Source organism: Oryx dammah, unplaced genomic scaffold, assembly GCF_014754425.2.
Source record: "Oryx dammah isolate SB20612 unplaced genomic scaffold, SCBI_Odam_1.1 HiC_scaffold_3, whole genome shotgun sequence".
NCBI lineage: Eukaryota > Metazoa > Chordata > Mammalia > Artiodactyla > Bovidae > Oryx > Oryx dammah.
Genome location: NW_024070187.1, coordinates 67,133,445 through 67,150,539, shown reverse-complemented (window position 1 = coordinate 67,150,539; position 17,095 = coordinate 67,133,445). Strand labels below are relative to the sequence as shown.

Below are 17,095 nucleotides of genomic sequence, written 5' to 3'. Positions count from 1 at the left end.
CCATGTAAAACAAACCTCAAAAGGCAGTGAAAGGGGGGAGGGGGGAGAGAGAGAGAAACATCTGGATAGGATCCAGAGGACTCACCCGTGCAAAGTCAAATGCATATCTGTAAATAAGTTTAAAGTTTGTAGAATCATTTAATAATGATCTTAAGTAATCCAAAGTATTTCTGAGTTTTTCTGTTGTATCACATCTAGAAAAACAGAATAAAGGCAAATTATAACCCGAGTTTTTTCTGACGTGGGGCAGTAAAATAAAACACAATCCTAAAAGACAATAAAAACGCTGGAGTTCGAACACGTCCACGATGAGCTCTTTTTCCTATGCTTTTCAAGAAATTTCGAATGTACGGAAAAGCTGAAGGTCCTGTAAATAAGCACCCACGTGCCCATTCCCTGGGTCCACCATGAACACTGTCCCATCTGTGCTCTCACATACAAGCACTTTTTTCTGTGCCTTTTCAAAGTAAGTTGCCAGCATAATGCCACTTTACTCCTCAATGCCATCATCACTCTTAATATCCCAGAAATGTTAACTTTCTTAGCTAATATATGACTCACGTGCAGACGTCCCAATTTTCCCCCAGCTCCTATTTGCCATCAGAGATCCAGTCAAAGCTTATGCACTGCTCCCAGGTGTCTATCTCCTTAGTCTCTAGAAGGTTGGAACAATCCTGCCTTTTTTCTGTCTTTCTTGACAATCTCATTTTTGAAGGGACCAGACTAGTTGTTTTGCAGAATCTCAGTTTGTCAGATAATTTCCCTGTGATTACACTTAGATTAAGCACTCATGGTAAGAACACTCCACGCTATGTGCTTCTCCTCCCACGAGGACAGTCCGTTCCATTACTGGTGATACTAAGATGACTCATTTGGTGAAGGTAGTACCCGCCCATCTCCACTTAAAGGTACTCTTGGCCCATCTAAATGGTGTGTAACCTCGAGGATGATACCTTGAGACTGACAATCCTGTTCCTCAACAACCTAGCACCAGGTGGGTTCAGCATCAGTTATGATCCCTGCCTAAATCAGTTTTACATTTGAGGATGCAAAATGGTGATTTTTCTAATTCTATCATGCTTTTACACTTACAGGCTGGAACTTTTCTATAAGTTCCACTCACCACCTTTCTTAGTTTTGGACTAAAGGACTTTTGCCTTTTCCTCAGGGTTATAATCTGTTACTGTCCTCATTCTTTACGGTGCACAACTGTCCCTCCAGTGTCGTTCTGACACGTCCCCACCATCAGTCTCTGAGCACACCCTCACTTTCTGACACAAGATATTCTAGTTCACCTTGTACTACTCTCTCTACCCTAGACTTGAAATCAGTTATTTCTCCAGGAAGCCCTGGTGATGACAACCTGTTTTCACAGGTGACACTCTTTATTTTCCTCATTCAGTCACTCTGTTGTGTTCGACTCTTTGCAACCCCATGGACTGCAGCACACCAGGCTTCCCTATCCTTCACCACCTCCCGGAGCTTGCTCAAACTCGTGTCCATTGAGTTGATGATGCCATCCAACCACCTCGGCCTCTGTCATCTCCTTCTCCTCCTGCCTTCAATCTTTCCCAGCATCAGGGTCTTTTTCTTAAGTAGCATCACAGTCTTTTTCCTAAGTAGACTATTTGGCTATTTTTACAAGTTAACTTTCTGTTCCTAATACTAGCCTTTAAAATTGAGAACCAAGAGTCATCATTTTCACTGGCAATATTAAAGATTTTCTATGCTGGATGTGTTTCTTTGTGTTTCCCTATACAGCTTTTACCTCCTACCAAGTACATATAATACATATTACAAGTATTAACAGTGCAATGATTTTACATACTTTATTAAACCAAAATACAGTTCATTATAGAACACACTGATTATTTTCAGCACTAAAATTGTGAAATTTCTGCAATTTTTTGTAGCCATTTACAAAAAGCTTCCCATGATCTACTGAGATGATAAAATATCTAAAAGTCAAAAGTTACAGTAAATGTTTCACTTCTGAGTTTACAAGAATTTAGAATATCCTTGATTTCTTTGAAAACTAAAAAAAGATTAAAATTAGGCTAACTTTAAAAGTCAGAAAAGGCTTCTTTAAGGAACTGACTTATAAAGTGAGAGCTGAAAGATAAATGGAAAATAGGTGTTTTTGGAGAGGAGGACCTTCTAGATTAAAGGAATAGTATGCATAAAGGTCTAGCAGCATGCCAAGCCTAAAGACTAAAACAAAATCATGTGACTACACTGGGCAGAGTAAAAGGGAACATGGTCCACAAAGAAGCTGAAAGAGAAGGAAGGCCAGACCATCAAGTTTTTGTGGTCCACAGTGGGTTTGTTTGTGTGTTTGGGGTTTTTTTTTGGAATACCTAGAAACAACAGAAGCTACCTCCTATCATGAGCATTACCATGATCAGACTTCCATCCTGAAAAGCCTACTCCAGATCTCTGTGGAACAAGGTTAGGAATAGGGGGGAGGGCTGGAGACACTGAGTGATAGCCTAGTTAGACAGTTAGTGCCAGAACCCATAGGGTTCAGGGAGGCTAGAAGGATGCATGAGAAGGCAGTACGTGGGAACCTGCAAGGCAGGAGTAGGAGCAGAGCTTACTGTGTATTGGGCTCTCTGCTCTACGTTTTGATTTTCTTACCACAGATATATGAGTAATATTTTATAAGCAGTAATATGGGGGAGGAGTAAAGAGAAGGGAAACAGCTAACTCCAAAACACCTAAGGCTGGAATTCCCCTCTTCATTTAGAAAAAAGGTTAAGGACCAAAACCACAGGAAAGTGGCCAGATTTGGGCCAGTTGGTTTAGTTTAGTTCTGCCCAATGAAAGGAAGAAGAGCAGTTGCTTGTTTCAGCAGATTCTAGAGCAGGAACCACTGTATAGCTGAAAGAAAATAACACAGCTGCAAGGTGAATGTGAGGTTCTACAGCGAGCTGGGGAGTAAGTCCAGCCAACACTGGCAAAGATGTCCTGACACTGCAAGACCATAGAGCTGGTCTGGAGAGTCACACATAAAATGCCCAAAGTAAACTTTCACTTCATGTGTCTATTACAGAGAGGTTAGAGATGATGCTATCAATAGTTTAGTGTTAGTATTAGTCGTTTAGTCGTGTCCAACTCGTTGCGACCCCACGGACTGTAGCTCACCAGGCTCCTCTGTCCATGGGATTCTCCAGGCAAGAATACTGGAGTGGGCTGCCATTTCCTTCTCCAAATAAAGAGTTTAATCTGCTTTAAAAGGGGCCTGGTCCCATAGAGCCCGTGGACTAACCCCCACCAGGGATCCAGGCCGCTGAGTCACCCTGTCTGAACCATATGTTGCCACCTAGTGGCCACTCAACAAGGTTATCTGCAGACGGCTCTGTTCCAACAAAGATGTGAAGCAACAGGCTTGGCCTGAGACTTCCGAAAGCAGGCACATCATTCAGCCCATTTCCCCCAGCTTTCCTGTGTACCACATACAAGAATGAGGTTGTCACAGAGGGACAGTGCCGTGCTGCTAAGGGGCATCCTATGCCACTAGATAATATGCACATATTGTGGAATCACTGCTTATTTGAACTGTGCTGCTGAAACACAGTCAGAAGTAACAAGAATGAGGATAATCTTCAAAGGTTATAAACTCAAAGGTAGTTCTCTTCTATTACTCAGGGACAGCTTTCACCCCTTCATTTAGTCAGCCCAGAGGTATTTTTCCAGCCCATCATCAGTTCTATGCAGTTATCTACAAGGCTAACATACTTTTTTGGTTTTGTTTTATTTAGCTTAAATGCTCTATAAGCTTAATTCATCAGAGGTAACCTTAAACCCACATGCTGGAACAAGACAAAAAATAAAACAGTCAATTAAAACAAGAGCTGGGAATTTCCTGGCAGTCCAGTGGTTAGTACTCTGTACTTTCACTGCCCGGGGTATGGGTTCAATCCCTGGTCAGGGAACTAAGACCCCACAAGTCACATGGCAGGGCCAAAATAAAATAAGAGCTGTGCCTTCTTTAAGAACTATCGCAGGAGCCTGGAGATAAATGTTCCCTTCCCTAACAGCTGCTGTCGCTTCTTCCAAGAATCATGAAACACAGCCCTGGAGAGGCCAAGCATGCAGCTCCTCCAGACAGCGTCCAGGAGACTGACTTCTGGGTGCCCCATATTCCACCACGTCAACCTTCTTGGTTTTAGGGACACTACCAGAGACATCCAGGAAGTGGCAGATTCAAAACTCCCTGGTTCTAAATCCCCTGGGCTTCCTATTTCTACCATGCACCCACAGTACAGTAACTTGAAAAAAAAAAGTCTTTTTTTTAACTTTAATTTCCACTTGAGTCCAAAAAAGTTCACTTGACAGGTTTAATAAACCCAAAATGAGAAAAAAGGAAAAAATTCCAAATAGAAGACAAAATAGATCATTCAAAAGATGGACTATTTTCCATCTTTAGAAGATATAAAAGACTGGCCTCTGAGTTTTCTTATTTATTGGGTGCAAATACCTTATAAATACAAGTAGCATAAACAGAAGTGACCTTATTACTTTTGGATGTTTTGGCTGAACATTGCTTCCAAGCTCCTGCCTCAAATGGATTTTGTCTTGTTCCTGGCTTTTGTTTCCCCAGGACCTAGAATTCAGTGCTTGGCACATCACTGCCACTCAAATATTTGCTGAACAAATGATGGATCTAGGGAGGCAGGAGGGAGAGGGGGGTGGAAATTCATAAAATTTGAAATTGCACTATTTTTGAACTACAAAGAACCTTAGAGGTTATTGTGAGTAATCATCTTCACCTCACTGATGAGGAAACTTACTCTCGAGTTTCACATCACAAAAGAGGATTCCTCAGGTTTTTTTTTTTTTTTTTTTTTGCAGTGGATCAGGTTTGTTACTACACATTAAACCTCAAGGACCAAGCGGCAGCATTCTCTGGGAATCCACCTGCCACCACTTGTGTCACACAAAGTGTCAAGCAGAGTCCCAGCAAAGAGCTTATGGAGCAGCCCCTACCCCGAGAGCATACATGCAAGGCCTCTTTCAGGAAACTGCAAAGTTCAGTTCCCAGACAACGTGATCCTCAAAACATGAGCAAGGCCTTGCACTGGGTAATATTCTTCTGTAAAGGCAAATGTAAAAATGAACCTAGAACTATATAAAAAATGGGATATTATACCCTCTTAAGACAAATGAAAATGTGCCTGAAAAAAATGCTGATGATACCTCCTCTAAAGCCTTGAATAAAATCTTGATTTAACCTTGCATTCATCATTACAAAGGTACTTAAAAAGGAGCAGCCATTCTGTGTTCTATCCGGAAAGCAACAGAGAGGGGCAGCGAGGAAAATGATGCAAGAGTTAGTAGGCTTAACATCATGAGATGTTTCCCAATAGGATGAACACAATCCTATGAGATCCCAGAGACTTCACCCCAAAATTCTAGAGCGTGCTGAGGAAAGTGTATTTGCAAAAGGGTGATTTGGCTTTTACCTAAAATGCATGTGTCATGAGATAATAGTTGTTAGAGGAAGAATGTGACTGAAGAATCAGAAGTCCTAGGTTTTCTTCCTAACCCTAATCTCATCGCAAATCACATACCCCTTTGAAGCCTCTGTCTCCTCACTTGTAAAATGGGCAGGATGAAGTCTGATCTGTCAAGGTAGGTGTGAGGATTAAATAAGAGAACAGTGAAAAGGCCTCATAAAAGTGTACTAAAGCACAGTGAAAATAAAGTATTGTTACCAACAACAAAGGGACAATGATATTAAAAGTTGACAAATTTCTAAATTATTTAAATAAAACCATTAAGCCACTCAATTCCAATTTTAATACAAGTCTATTATTCCTACTTAAAGTAAAAAGAAAAAGCCATTCCAAGTACTTTAGATCAGTTATTCAATACTATCCTAAGAATTAGCACTTCCTCTTTTAATACCATTTGAAATGTTTCATCATTCACCTCATTTGTATCTTTCAGTGGATAAAAGAATGACAATTTATGTTTTCCTGAGTGAAACTCTTAGCAAACACACACACATAAACACACACACACACAGACACACATGCAAGCACAAAGTGAATACATAAAACCACCGATTTTTTCCTCAACTCTGCACCAACATAAACAGAATCTTTATTATTACTAATTTTTAATCACTAGAGTAATGAAATTTTAAATTTTCACAAAGCTAATATGAGAATATATTGAATAAAAGATAAATATCTTCATTTGTAAGTTATACTTCACTCAACTGTGCTCACTAACTATAAACCAGATGCTAACACTATGATTTTAAACCTATGCTGTCGAACAGGGTAGCCACTAAACATACACAGCAACTGAGCACCTGAAATGCAGCTAATGAAGACTGAGATGTATCATAAATGTAAAATATACACCAGATTTCAAAGATTCAATATGAAAAAAAAGTAAAATAGCTCAGTGATTTTTAAAATATTGATTAATGTTAGGATGATAGTATTTCGGATATTCTGGGTTAAGTAAAATACATTAAAACAAATTTTACCTGTTTCCTTTTCCTTTTTTAAATGTGGCTATTAGAAAATTTTAAATTATATATATGGTTCACATATATGAGAAAAGGATGATCCATTTCTATTGAGCTGCTCTTGAAGAATACTAAAATAAACAGTGTACATTATATAAAAACTTCAATTGCTAAAATTTATCCATAATAGCCCTCCTCCACATATGAAAACGGGGCTTGGTCTTCACACCTGTAACCACAGGTGAAGCTTGCCCAGACTCCCAAGCTTTCTTCCAGTCACCCAACCAGATGAGGTACCAAAGGGAGGCCATCAGCCAGGGGAAAGCAAGGACCCCCACTCCCACTCCCATCCCAGGGCGGCCTCAGGACTTACTGTAGAGAAGTCATTCCTTTTAACCATTCCTGTAGAGTAAAATAACCCATATTTTGTGCATCCAATTTCCAAGCTAGGACAAGCATAACTACCTGTTTAAAATAAAACAAAGCAAAAAGACCAATCAAATCAGGAGAACATATCTCAGCAATTAAATACATTAACATCACACCAAATGTTCACGGTAGTTTAGTCACTGAAATATGAACAGGGTAACTTGAAAATGAGTTTTAGTTTGGCAAACATCTAGAAGTTTGATGATTCAGTCTGCTGATAAGGGTTTGGACAAACATGACTTCTGTTGATGCCTGATGGTGAAAAGTATAAAGGGATTAACCTCTCCAAAGGGTGGCTCTGCAGTATCAAAACTGGAACCAGCAGTTCCACTTATGGAAGTTATCTCACAGATACACCTACACATGTACACAAAGCTGAACAGGCATCAAGACTTACTCCAGGACCATCTGTAGTAGTAAAAGACTGAGAACAACCAAATACCTGCTAGTAAGGGATGACTTAATACACCTTTGCTAAACACATTCTATACAAAGGAAAACGATGTCACTATTGAGACAAATGAAGTGGAGCCATCAACACAAATATGGAACAGTTTCCAAGACTTAAGTGAAAATGAAGAGAGATGTGCAGAACAGAGTGTTAAAACCCAAAAGGTAAGTGGTGGGACAGACAGTGGCCATATCTGTAAATTCAACTCTAAAAGGGGGTAGATGATTTTAATGTAGCCGAACATGCCCTGGTGGCTCAGACGGTAAAGCGTCTGCCTGCAATGCGGGAGACTTGGGTTCGATTCCTGGGTCGGGAAGATCCTCTGGAGAAGGCAATGGCACTCCACTCCAGCACTCTTGCCTGGAAAATCCCATGGACGGAAGAGCCTGATAGGCTGCAGTGCATGGGGTCACAAAGAGTCGGACACGACTGAGCGACTTCACTTTCACTTTCTTTCACTTTCTCAACATTCCACGTCTATGGCACTGTGCCTGCAACAAGCACAGGCTGAACAGACTGCCCCTCAGTCACTTCTCAGTGGGCACCGTCCTTGCTTTTAGTGGATCTTCTGAAACTCTGCTGATGTGAGCAACTGTGACAACTGGTTTGTGGCAATGCTCATCATTTTTTCACTTAGATGTTTTAGAGAAAAGGGTGGCACCAAGACAGTTATGGTGGGTTTAATAAATACCTGAAGGTATAACAGATAAAATTACATTTTCAAGATGCCTCCAGCTGCAAGCTCTCTGGGGTTCTTACACAAGGACAGAGCTGAGGCCTTCTAGATTAGGGAGAGAGGAGGAAGCCCTCCCACCTCATCTACCTCAAGACCCAAGGCAAGATGAGGAGTAACTTAAAAACAAAGCATGCCATTCCTAGAGAGGTGACGAAGCAGGACGGGGCCTTCCTAGGACCAGCCTGCCACTCTGCAAGACTGGCAATCTCTGGATAGTCACTCATAGAGAAGGGAACTCGAGTTCTCAACTGGAGATCACACATACCCTGAACAGCTGTATGTCTATTTGTTGTAATAAAAAAAAGGGCAATGGGAAGAAAATACATGTTCCTATAATACAGTTGGCTGGGGACAAGCAAATGTGGCATTTGGCAGGTAATATCACTTCTTTACACCAGAAGAACTGCCCCACACCATTAAACTACAATCTGGGTCAGATGGTGCCCAACTGGGTCAGATGATGGTGATAGTGAGAGGAAATCAGGGTGATATAACATAAAAAAATGAGGCAAGCCAAGACATGGAAGCAACCTAAATGTCCACAACCAAGGGAATGGACAAAGAAGATGTGGTACATATACACTTTCTAATTCAAACTTGATATGTTCTCAAACAGTATCTATACTCAATCCTCTATTAGAAAGATTAAATATTCCACATAAACACTTGTTAAGTTAAAAAAAAAAACAAATCAGTTATGGCAAAGGAATACACACACACAGTATGCATGTAATGTGGCCAAACAGCCAAAGCAGTTACCACAATGGGAATTTCTTTACACAAAACAGACCTTTCCCTAGGACAGCCAATAAGAAGCTAACTAAAGAACTTTATTGTTACCTTAGTAAATGAAGGCTGACCTGAATTTTACAAGCCTGCTTAAATTTCATAAGCTATAAATATCAGGCAAGGGGAGGATTTTAAATACTTTAAAATGCTCACTTTATCAATACAGATAAGCCTTTAAAAAAACTATTTCAGTGTTTGTTTCTCAAACAATTTCTAAAACTGGGATGCATCCATATCTGATGGCTTATCAGATTTACTTAATATTTTTCCCTTTAAGTGATGAATAAAATTTCTATTAGTGGCATCTTAAATTGAAATACAATAATAAATACTTGGGAATAATAGTCTGAATTGGGTCTTTTAGTCTTCTATGTGATTCAACATTTCAAGATTATTTCTATTCCTACAGAAATGGAGAACCAAAGACTCATAATTACCAGAAAAGATAATAATAGCAACTATTTTTTTATTGAGTACTGGTATTTGGGGGCTTCCCAGGTGGTACCACTGGTAAAAGAATCCACCTGCTAATGCAGGAGATCAGGGTTTGATACCTGGGTTGGGAAGACCCTCTAGAGTAGCAAATGGCAACCCACTCCAGTATTCTTGCCTGGAAAATTCCATGGACATAGGAGCCTGGCGGGCTACAGACCAATGGGGCCACAAAAAGTCGGACATGACTGAGCGACTGACACACACACACACACACACTGGTATTTGGGGGTGAGGAACTTTAAATGCTGGGCCTTGCTAGTTTTTTGCTTAGAAACAGCTGCAGCACTCCTCCCACCCAACAGGCCTTTCTCCCCTGAGAGCAGATGCCCACTTAATTAATCCCTCTGACACCTGTGGCCTGACACCTCCCAATCTCCCCAGCATCAGGCCCTGTGCCCATCCCCCTGATTACATGCTGACTGCAGTTCCCTGGGTAGAAACTTGGGACTCCTCTCAGAGCCAGTTCAATCTCGCCCCTCTTATACTACCCTCCAGAAAACACTTATCAACCTTATCCCATTCCTTGTCAGGCAACTTCCTTCTTAAAGTCAGTGAAATGTTCTTTTCTGGCTAAGGACCAGATTAAGCAAAACACTACTGACCCAGCTGTCCCCAAACCTTTGCACCAATCTGAATAATGTATCAAGACATCTGAACTAGAAAGATGGCTTAAAACTCAACATTCAAAAAATTAAGATCATGGTATCCAGTCCCATCACTCCATGGCAAACAGATGAGGGGAAACTGAAAGCAATGACAGATTTTACTTCCTTAGGCTCCAAAACCACTGTGGACAGTGACTGCAGCCATGAAATTAAGACACTTGCTCACAGGATGGAAAGCTATGACAAACCCAGACAGCATATTAAAAAGCAAAGACATCACTTTGCTAACAAAGTTCTGAATAGACAAAGCTATGGTTTTCCCAGTAGTCATGTATGGATGTGAGCTGGAACATAAAGAAGGCTGAGCACCAAAGAATTGATGCCTTCAAACTGTGGTGCTGGAGAAGACTCTTGAGAGTCCCTTGGACTACAAGATCAAACCAGTCAATCCTAAAGGAAATCAACCCTGAATATTCATTGGAAGGACTAAAGCTCCAAAACTCTGGCCACCTGATGCAAAGAGCCAACTCACTGGAAAAGATGCTAGGAAAGCATCCCTGATGCTGGGAAAGACAACAAAAGGAGAAGAGGGCAGCAGAGGATGTGATGGTTAGATAGCATCACCGACCCGACAGACACAAATCTGAGCAAACTCCAGGTGATAGTGAAGGACAGGGAAGCCTGGCATGCTGCAGTCCACGGTATCACAAAGAGCTGGTCATGACTTAGCAACTGAACAACAACAACCTGGACTAGATCACATTAAAATTAAAAATACAAGGCAAAAATCAGTCCAAAGGCGCTTTAGAAAATTTAAAGTGTTACTGGGAGGAAGTGGGGAAGATGTAGGCATAGAAATGGTAACAAAAAATTTTTAATAAAATTTCTTTGTGCAATCTCCAGGAGCCTGACATATCAGCATGGGCACCAGGTTATCTCACCAATACTCTGATGAAAGGGATGATCCCTTGGGAGCTCTACCAATGTATAAATTCACTGAGGATGAAAGAAGTATTTGTTGAACTGGGCGCTGTAATATTAAACTGTATAGCTAACAAGCCAGCGCATTTGTATAATTTTTCATTTTACAGTAAGACAGATGTGGGAATAGGAAAAATATTCAATAATAACATGATGATAAGAATTAGGCAAAAATAATTAAGCATGTAAAAAATCTTCTAATTGAACTTTTTAAGGGAAATACTTAGCACTTTTACACTAAAAATCAATCACTTTCCAAGCTAAATTCAACTGGAAGTGAAGGAGCTATGAAAAATCCTTGATAATTACAACCAAAACTCTTATAAATAATTAATTATTCAAAGTCCTGGGCAAACTCTATATTAGTCTGGAACAACTACAGAGGAGGACAAAGATACACAATGCCATCAGTCCCCTAGTTATCGGTCATCAGAGGTACACACGCACACTCCACTTTTTAAATGTCTAGTTTAGTTACTTGATTAGTGAAATTAAAGAAATTAAGAAATTAAATGAGAAAAAAAAAAGACTAAATGTAGTTATACCATATCAACTGCAAAAAAAGTTCTGCTTTAAAAACCAATTCAGAATGGAACTTATTTCTTAGATTGCCTCATAAAACTAACATATCCTTACTTCTTTACTGTTGCATTATTTGTTGAGAGACAAAATCAGATCAACTGAGTTGCCCAAACTAGTAAGTTAGACTTACATTTTCTGGCTCGACACCAATGTCTTCACAGAATTTCTCCATGCCCTCAGGACCTACAACATCATCAGTACCTGTGATGAAATGCAATTTATATAAAGTAAATCTAACCATGTACAGATACTATTACTACTACTGTAGCATTACTGTTAAAATACTTATTATTAAGATCAAATAACACCTAAAGACCATAAACCCTTTCTGAAGGAAGAAATTACCAAGTATAAGTTGAAAAATATTCTGGAATTTAAGTTCTATCTTTAAAGGATTCTGCTTTGCACAATCATTTACATCAATTTATGGCCAAGTCCTTCAACCTACAAATAGATGTACATATAATGGATATCTAAAGATAAGGTTATAGGTATTCAATTTCTATTCTTTAAAGTAGCTTATAAACCTCTATTCTTATTTTGATAATAATTTCAACACATAAAATAAATTTTGGAAACACAGTAAAAAACCACCTAATATTCTTTATAAAATTAACTGGGGAGTAATATAATTGTTTCTTTTACACAGAAAAAAAAAATCAAGCAGTCTTTTTGTTCTACACAAGGCAATAGCCCTTTCTTCACACTCCATGTTAGCTCTCTCTCTTCCTGAAAGAAATGTCCACACATCCCAGCTCTATTGCATCCCCACTCATTCTTCAACCACAGCAACTGTTTTCTGTTCCTCTCCCTCCATGGAAACTCCCCTTGCCAAGGCCACCAGTCAGCTCTAATTACCACATCCAATAGACACAGTCCATCTCTGTTTTATGTGGCTTCCCTGGAGTAGCTGGGATTATCCTTCTGTAGTGTCTCAACCCGGGTCACCACCTGAAACGGAAGGCCTCATCCCGCAGCTCCCCCTTCTCCTGCATTCTCAAGAGTCAAATAATGGTCCAGTGTGCTGCCAATTTTACTTTCCAAATATTTCTTAACTGCTGACTTATTATTCAGATGTCATTCTCTTACTTAGATGACCACAGCAGTACCCTCAGGGTCTCCCTATTTCCAGAGCCTCACCCTTCTCTGACTCAGCCTGCACACAGCCACCTGGAGGGTCCACCTCAAACATAAACCCCATGCTGCCTTAAAATCCTTTCATTTTAAGTTCCCTGCTATCTATGGATGAAGTCCAAAGTCTCTGGCATATCAAATAAGGTTCTTTATGATCTATTGCCACCCTTCCTCTTCAGCCTCGTAACTTTCCACCTTCAAATCAAGTTTCCCAGAAATAAAAGAATCAAATAAATATTGCTGAATGAATAAAAACTAGGATCCAGAAATACTGATCCATGGTTTGCTCCACACACATACGCTGACATGTGGTACTAATACATGGTACTACACGTGGTACTGCTCTTGGGGCCTCAGTCCATCTCCCTCTCCCCTCTTCTCATGTGAGCTCCTTCCATCTTGAAGATGGGAACCATACAGGCAGTCCTCCCAATTTCCCCACCCCCACCAATGGAGGCCGGGTCAGGCAGTCCCCGTGCAATGCTAGGAATACTGTATCCACATGTGCATCAAGTCCCAGCTCATCTAGCTTTCCTTCTAAATTCCAACAGAGTAAGAGCTATTTATTCTTCTTATAACCTCAACCTACTACCCTGGCATGAAACAGTTGCTCCATAAATTTTATTGAACGAATGGATGGATATCAGAATACAAAAATCACTCTACAATCTTCCACAGCCTTCAGATGTACCAAGCTGCCAAGATCAGCAGAATCCATCTAAATGCCTTTGTTATTCAAATATTATCAACTGGGCACATCCTGGAGCTATTCACTGTAGAAGTAGCTGACGAGGAATAATACATGGTCCCTGCCCACCAAGACTGGAAATAAAGCACAAGAGTAATTTCAATACAAATTAATACCTAGATCACCAAGTATAAGGTGGTTGGTCTCAACAAAGGGTGACAATTAAAACCACCTTGCACGCTTGTTGGTCAGTCCTGTGTCACTTTTCTCCCTTCTAGTCTTTGGCTTCTCTTAAAATCCAAACTCAGGCTCTTCCATATAACCTAGCCGGAGCAAATACTTTTTCTGCCTGCTTTATTTGCCTTTTAATCACAAATGTGTTATTTCATGACAAATAATTTCCTTTCACATAGTTCAAATCTGTTACCTTTTTTGGGACTTTCAGTTTTTTTCTCCTTTTATTTTACATGTTTTTCAATGTATCCTTCATTTTCTCTTATTACAGGAAAATCAAATAAAACTTTACTTAATTTTTAATTTAGTTTTTTGGGCAACATTAATACATAGAATGATATGAAATTTCAATTAAAACTGAAAATAAAAGTGCTAAAAAAGCAAAAGTTTTCTTTCTAACCTTTCCCTACGCCCCAGAAGAATTTCTTTAAAAAATCCTTCCTCAAATAAGCTATTTTATTTTAGCTACAGTAAATATATACATATTTATTTCTATAAGTTTTTCAGGCAATCCTCTTTGGCCTCCAGGTGCACAACAATCATTTCATCTTCAATGAATCATTGTTTTTGCCTCCTCCTTTCCTGTATTTATGCCCCTTCTTTTTCTCTTATCTAACAGGATTAGCTAATAATCTCCCAAAACAATGGCAAATAAGAAAGAGTGAGAATGGGCACCCTTATCTCAGTCTTGACTCAAATGGGAATGCAGTTAGCATTTTATCACTTGGGTCTGTGTGTGCACATGGGCTTCCCAGGTGTCTCAGTGGTAAAGAATCTGCCCGCCAAGGCAGAAGACCCCCTGGAGGAGGAAATGGCAACTCACTCCAGTATCTTTGCCTGGAAAATCCCATGGACAGAGGAGCCTGGTGGGCAATAGTCCATGAGGTCACAAAGAGTCAGACACAACTGAGTGGCTAAGCACACACACGTGTGTACATATACCTACATGTGCACACTCGTGTATATTACACAAATGATACATGAATACATTCATACGGTGAAACGTTCAAACAGAGAAGTCCAAGTGAAGTAAAGAGAAAGCCTGCCTTCCTCTTCTCCTTACCAGGCAGACATGTATACTCTTGGGCCATTTTGCTATGTATTTGTGTATGTGCAAATATATAGTGAGATGTGGTTCTGAACTTGTTTATCTACACACATGGTTCAGACCGTATCCTGCTTTATTTTACCATCTGGTAATTTTCCTGTGTAAACACCCGGCTGATATTCTGTCCACTACTCCACTGTAGGTCACTGTGTGTGTGAATTCCATGTTTCGTAGTCCTTATCCTCATTCCACTACCACAAAGTATTTGGGCTATGAGATTAAAGAGCAATGATATCCGATAGAAGTATTCATCTATTTCTAGCCTGCTAAGAGGTTCCGTTTGTAGGAACAGATGAGTTTTTAGTATCTACTGAAAGGACTCATTGGGAGGTGGTTACACAAAGCTGAGGGGGAAAAAAGGCACTTCACAATCCTAAAAAATTTTTGTCTTTGGTTTCTATACTTTGTGATCTAAAAAAAACCCCTCTGCTACCGATTCCTGAGCCTGGCAAGCCACCTGCCCTTCCCCTGCCTGGGCACAGGGCCTGGGGGTCTCCCAGCTGGCTGTCCCACTCACACGCCCTCCAACCCCACCTGCCCTCCCTGTCAATGCTCATCACAGTGACGGTGCATCTCCACTTGTCTGTTTACCACACAACAAAATGAGCTCCAAGCACAGCACTTCGGCCGTCCACACACACTCCACAGCCTGGCATGCAGCAGGCCCTCAGAGGTTTGCTGGGCAGTGGCGACATTAAGTTTCCCATGCTTTTTTCTTTTTTTTTTCATATTTTATGCAATGCCATATGCATCTGTGTATTTTATAAAAAGCAAGGTTTTAACAGCATGGTTTGCAATGGCACGACTCATATTACTTTAATATTTTATCCTAAAAAAATTAAAACAGAGCTTATCAGTCAACATTACTTAAAGGCTATCCATAATCCTGTTATCTCCAATAACTTTTCCTTTTTTCTCATTATCATTCCCATGCACACGTTTAGATCTATTTGTAATCACATTGTTCACTGGGCTTATGGGTGTACTGACACTAGACTTATCATTTATCTGTAGAATTGAGCAATCTTAATCTAACAAAAGGGCTTCCCAGGTGGCTCAGCGGTAAAGAATCCTCCTGCAATGCAGGAGATGCAGGTTCAGTCCCTGGGTTGGGAAGATTCCCTGGAGAAGGAAATGGCAACACATTCCAGTATTCTTGCCTGGGAAATCCCATGGACAGAGAAGCCTGGCGGGGTACAGTTCGTGGGATCACAAAAGAATCAGACATGACTTGGCAACTAAACAACAATCTAACAAATAGGCTACTCGCTAACACAAAGTAGAGTAAAAGTAGGTTTGAGGGAGATGGTTTAAAAGCTATGGAATGCCCTAGTGATATGATACTAGAGGTCCAGTTAGAAGGTAGATATACTGACAATAATCTAGAAAACAATAGTCCTCCCACTTTCACTGCCGTTTTAAGCAGGGGCTCCTAACTAAATGTATTCAACTTTTTCAGGAGAGCCCAAGACCATCATGGTAGTTTCCGTAATCGCACCACGCTGCATCCCTGGGGACGAAAGGGACCTCTGTCTCCTTCACCGACAGCCCACTGCTCCTGACCCCTAGCCTCACTTTGCTAAAGCAAAACACAGCTCTGCTATAGGACCTAATTCAAAGTAGAGACGGGCCTACAATCAGGACTTGCAGAACTTTTAGAACTCACGTGTGTGGGCTTCAGTGTGACTTAAACGTTGGCACTCGGGTGCCTGCTCTCACCTCGTATTCTTAGATATATTTCAGAAGGTGAAAGCTATCAGATAAATTATTTATGTATAGCTGGTTATTTAATGAGATTCCAGCTTCAGACAGAGGTCTAAACAAGACACTCCCCGAATCTTGCCCTCAGCAACACTTTCTAAAGTCAGAGGACTAGAGTACCACAGCACCAAAGTGAGTAAACCTATAACCACAGAGAACAGGACAAGAGCCCCAGTTGAGGAAGTTTCATTTATCAAATCTCTGAGAATCAGAAACTGAGCTGGCAGGAATTTTAAAAGGCAAGAGGCTGTATCCTAAGAGGTGCAAAGGAGGGCTAGGCTCAGGCTATGGGAGGGCGGAGGGCAGAGGTCAGGGCAAGAGTGGAACTGAGAGCTCTGGGAAGAACGCAGTTCCGTCTGTGTCGTGGGACTGCACTGCCAAGGCCCCCTACCGCCCTCCATTCCACTCTGTTCAGGTGTTCAGCCCCCACAGCAGGGGGCTATCTCCCAGGGAACACAATAACCCCACCGGGGAGGGCCCTCCTCCGGGCACGGGGCCCACAGCCTCACCCTCTGCTCCCAGACTGGCCTGGAGCACAGCCTGTCAAGCTTCCCGGGGACCCTCACCATGTGCTTTTCCTGAATTAATACTGATCTACAGTTTTTATTCATGTGGTCG

The 17,095-nt window shown here is 40.8% G+C and overlaps 1 protein-coding gene across 4 annotated transcripts in view; it reads right to left on the bottom strand.

Annotated features, from left to right (window-relative positions):
* DCUN1D4 (defective in cullin neddylation 1 domain containing 4) overlaps nt 1-17,095 on the bottom strand; it is a 74,162-nt gene that overhangs the window by 19,190 nt on the left and 37,877 nt on the right. For all 4 annotated transcript variants that reach the window (XM_040238184.1, XM_040238183.1, XM_040238185.1 and 1 more), the window contains 3 exons: nt 11,683-11,753; nt 6,858-6,949; nt 86-194 (listed from right to left, as the gene is read on the bottom strand). In XM_040238184.1, the coding sequence (XP_040094118.1) occupies nt 86-194; nt 6,858-6,949; nt 11,683-11,753 (272 nt within the window). The remainder of the gene's footprint in view (nt 1-85; nt 195-6,857; nt 6,950-11,682; nt 11,754-17,095) is intronic.